At 42.1% G+C, this 4777-nt stretch overlaps 1 protein-coding gene across 1 annotated transcript; it reads left to right on the top strand.

Annotated features, from left to right (window-relative positions):
* Positions 1 to 413: 413 nt before the first annotated feature.
* Positions 414 to 2859, top strand: LOC103695557 (transcription factor bHLH137-like). Its single transcript, XM_039131131.1, has 8 exons — positions 414 to 917; positions 1026 to 1211; positions 1308 to 1373; positions 1467 to 1535; positions 1624 to 1704; positions 1827 to 1979; positions 2085 to 2203; positions 2321 to 2859. Exons 1-7 carry the CDS (start codon positions 549 to 551, stop codon positions 2160 to 2162), a joined length of 1002 nt encoding a protein of 333 aa, XP_038987059.1. The 5' UTR covers positions 414 to 548; the 3' UTR covers positions 2163 to 2203; positions 2321 to 2859.
* The last annotated feature ends 1918 nt before the right edge of the window (positions 2860 to 4777 follow it).

Here is a 4777-nt window from a genome sequence, read left to right as displayed (position 1 = left end):
CCTTGATATATATATATATTAGGTGGAGTGGCTCTAGTTATTTGTTTCTTAATAGGTTTACATAAGGTGGGAGAGTTGTTGATTCCGTTATGCTTTAATTATTTTATTTGTTGTTACCCCCCAATCCCAACAGGGCATTACCTTGAACGCGATTGGCCTATCTAAAGATTGGAAGAACTGCAGTATTAAAACTCCTCCCAGCAACGGTGCAATTAGGAAGGGAATTACCGCAAGAACCGACCACTCACTCATCCTCAAGCAAATGAAGAGGGAAGACAGAACTGATAAGACCAGTCAAACTTGCATATATCTGCATGGACCCTCTCTCTCTTGCACCCCCCCCCCCCCCCCCCCCCCCCCCCCCTTGGAACCCCCCACTTCTATCTTCTATATAAACCAGGACAGACCTAACACCAGATCCAGCCTCCCTCCTCCAAACCCCCACTGCTATACAAACCAGGATAGGCCTAGCATCAGATCCAGCCTGCTTTACTGCTATATCTCCATCCACTGCCATCTCTTTAAATTTCAATCCTCATCTCTCCTCAATGGAAGCCTTCTCATACTACCCTTTCCTTCTGGACTCTCCTATCCTTGCATCCATCCCCTTTGAGACGCACCTTTCCACCCGGCAAGTTGGAGAGACCAGCAACAACTCCTCTTCTTGCTTTCCCTATTACTACTCACCTGAAGCCATCCTAGAGGTCTCATCTGGTGATACCTCAGCCTATGAGAGCAGCATCTCTCTTGCCACTGCCACAAAAGCTCCTTTAGTTGAGTGCCAGATTCCACTTTCATCAGCGGTAATTAAACCCCATGACGAGAAGGTCCCCAAACAACAAGGATCCATGGAGAAGAAAAGAAAGAATGGAGATGAGGCTCGCTCGAGTTATTGCCAATCCAGCCTAAGGACAGCAGTAATCCCAAACCATCTAAAAAGATTTAACTTTTTGAAGGGTGTGTAGGTCTTGGTTTCTAATAAATATTATTTTCTTTTCTATGTACTATATATTCCGTGTTGTTAGAGTACAAAAGAAAGTAAGAGTAGGAAGCAGAGGAAACCCATTGGTGAATTGAAGGGAAAACGGGGGAAGAAGCCCAAATGTGATGACTGGAAAGCCGCAAAGGCTGGAGAAGAACCCCCTGAAGGCTACATTCATGTAAGATCGAAGAGAGGTCAAGCAACAGATAGCCACAGCCTTGCAGAAAGGGTATCCCTGAAGTCTTGAATACATCCTTTTACTGTTGTGACCAAATTGACTACTTGTTATCAAACTCGTTGCTTGAAACATGTCATGGGCTTTCAGGTCAGAAGGGAGAAGATAAGTGAAAGGATGAAGATGTTGCAAGGCCTTGTTCCTGGTTGTGATAAGGTGAAGCTCCTTCTTATAATGCGCTAATTTGAATCCAAGGATTATATTTGAAGTCATTTTACTTAAAGATTTGCTAATGGTTTTGATTTGTAGGTTACTGGAAAGGCCCTCGTGCTCGATGAGATAGTCAACTATGTGCAATCTTTGCAGAACCAAATTGAGGTAATCACAAGTCATGAATTGATAGTCTCCCTTGTTATTTAGCAGATCTGAAGTGATTCTAATGCCGCATTTGCTGGAACATCTGCAGTTTCTTTCCATGAAGCTTGCTTCTGTGAATCCGATGTTATATGACTTTGGGGTGGATCTTGATAACTCCGTGAATCCAAAGGCAGAACAAAAAGCCAGATTTATCCTATATATCTCCTCTCTTTTTTTTTTGAATTTCATGGTTATCTATAGTTTTATGAGTATGGTATTTGATGCTGATGGATCTGTAATAATAAATTTCAGAAAATGAAGAGCATACAACAACAAGTGCCACTTGTGAACCAAACAACCCACATTCATCCTCCAGCTTTTGAGAATGCTAGAAATATCTACCAAATGATGGATCCTTCAGTACCTCTTTTATTACATTGCCAAGGATCCACTGCCTTTCCTCAGGTCTTTATTCCTTTTAGAAGGCTTATTTGTTCAAAATCAAAGTTTTTAATAGATAATCCAAAATGAAAAGCGATGTCATTACTAAATAAAGCACTTCATTTTCAGGACGGTGGCAGTTCTATGATCCAGGTTGGAGAACAAAGACAACAATTTATTAATCAAGCAGAGTTCAACAGTATATGAGCACTTTTCAGTAGTTAGACAAAGAGCTTTCTATAGTCATGGTAAGCCATAAAATAATATGCTTCAAGGGCCAAGTACATGTATTTTTCTTATATGTTCTTTATCTTGCATCAAGCGACCCTATCTTCTCATGTTTTCCATGTTTCTTTGAACTGCAGCATGTAGAGAAACCCCAGTTCAGGCCTATAGGAGTCATAAAAGTAGATCAGACCCAGATGGAACTGCAGCCCTCATTGTTGTTGAAATTGATTTTGCCCAAAATGCCTTGTTCTTAGGCCTTTGGAAGAAGAGTTTCCCTCCAGAGATTTGCACTAGATTTGTGACGCAAAGGCAAAGCAAGACATACAAAATCCGAGAATGTTGAGGCCACATCAACTGGGGATCCTTGCTGTTGGCCAGTAGATTCATGCACACACACGAACAAACTGTTCCCGATGTCAAAATAATAATGAGAAGAATAAGAGGAAGACGAAGGGAATTTAAAAAGCTCTATTGGTGTCTTTTTTGGTATCTTTAAATTTTACACCGTGGGTAGGGGGGAGAGCGAGCTGAAGCGTCCTTGTATTACAGGAAGCTGATAAGACTGGCCACTGAGATGAGATTTCTTTGCTTCTTTTTTTTTTTTCTTCCTTTTTTTTCTGAACATTCATGTGTGTATTTGTATAAACCTCAATATACTGTTATTATTGTTATTTCAGTTGCGGATCTGAGCAGAATCCTCCCAGTCTATGACTGAGTAGGAAAATACTTGCCTCACTTTTTTTGTTGTTGAAAATATGCTTCACATTTTACTAGGCAGTACAATCTATAAACTACTTTTGATTTGATCCATCTTCCTAGTCTTGCATAAGATTGGTCCTTGACCATGATAATCCTCACCCAAAACTAAGGACAACAGAAGAATTTCTATATCCTTTTTATCTTATGTGTTGCATTCATTAGTTTTTTGTATTCAGTGACGCATAGGCGGAAGGAGATTGCAGAGGGGTCGACTCGTGATAAACTGAGGTCAACTCGTGACAGGCAGTGGTCGACTCTCTCAGAGAATTCAGAGAATGGGTTCTTCTGTTTTCCGGCTGGGGTCGACTCAAGGATCTTTGAGGTTGACTCGACCAAGGTTAGAGTCGACTCAAGTATTGAAGGGGTCGACTCGCTGGGCGTATCAGGGAACGAGCCCTCTGTCGTGCCAGGCGAGTCGATCTGAGAGGCCTGGAGGTCGACTTTGGGAGTCGACTCGAGGCGATGTGGAGTCCACCTGATGAAGCTGGAGTCGACTCGAGGCGACGTGGTCGACTCAAGGTCGGAAGGAGTCGACTCTTAAAGAATTTTCTGGAAAACGCTGGCGGCCTGATTTCGTGGAACTTGATGTGGGTGTGAAATCTGGAGGTAAGATGATAGGATTTGGATAGTGGGAGGCATGGGAGAAAGGCTAGAGGGTGGTGGGATGATTTCAAAGGATTTAAACAAAAAGAAACTTGAATTAAAAAGGAGATAAGGAAGAGATAGTTGTGGGAGTATCACCCAAACCAAATCAACTCGGCGGCAAGAGAAGGGGAGTCTCACCCATTTTCTTCAGCCTGTTGGCGTCGCACCAAGGAAAAAGAGTCTCTCTCCACAAAACAAGGTCTATTTTTGAATGAACTCAAATGTTTTCTCCATTTTATTCTTCAAACTTTCCCTTTTTATAGAGAGAGAGGCTGTGAAAAGATAAGGACTATAATTCCGAATTTAATTGGACTCTAAACCAGATAAGGACTCTTTTTTAAACCTTCAATCTCCTGATTGATCTCCTAAACAACTTACCAAATGGGCTTATCCACATGTGGAAGCCTTTATTGGCGTGAGAAGGAGAAGGATTTCAGCCGCAAGCAATTTGGAATCTTCCTTGCACATGAAATCAATTCCTCTCCCTTGGGACTCGACCCACTTGACATGTGGTTATTCCTAATTAACCAATGACCCACTTGACACCTTAAACTCAATCTAATTAGGCGTCAAAGATACTAAACCATTGTAAATTAATTCACTTATTACAAGAACTCAACAATTTAGGACTCAATTTTCTTTGACCCAATGTTCATGGACTAAGGCGTGAGGAGGATGCTCCTGCATCAATTCCCTCCGGCTGGAAAAAGACTCGACTCCATTGAGTTTCGTGACTGGTATAGCTCGTAGAAATCCGGGTTCAGCCGCTGGACTTCCTTCGTCTTCAACCACGAACAATCTGAAATCGGTCGGCCTTTCCATTTAAGCAAAAATTTCTGATATCCTCCACGACGTGTGGACACAATTTGATCATCCAAAATGTCTTCAATGGTGTCTTTAGGGACTGATCGACGTGGTAGTGATTGTCTTATGGCAGGAGGATCTTCATCTTCAGCATAATGTCCTTCATAAAGCTGCAGGTCTTCAACATTGAAAATTGGGCTAACCTGCAAGTCTTCAGGCAAATCAAGCACATATACGTTAGGTCCCATTCGTTTCAGTACCTTGAAGGGACCGGCGCGACAAAGATGAAGCTTCTGAAAATTTCTGCAAGGGAAGCGTTCAGCACTCCATCGTATCATCATAAGGTCTCCTTCTTTGAATTCTAGGGGACGTCGCTTCAAGTCTGC

The sequence above is a fragment of the Phoenix dactylifera genome, chromosome 10, assembly GCF_009389715.1.
Source record: "Phoenix dactylifera cultivar Barhee BC4 chromosome 10, palm_55x_up_171113_PBpolish2nd_filt_p, whole genome shotgun sequence".
Lineage (NCBI taxonomy): Eukaryota > Viridiplantae > Streptophyta > Magnoliopsida > Arecales > Arecaceae > Phoenix > Phoenix dactylifera.
Note: the sequence above shows the minus strand (reverse complement) of the source record. Positions and strands in the feature narration are given on the sequence as shown.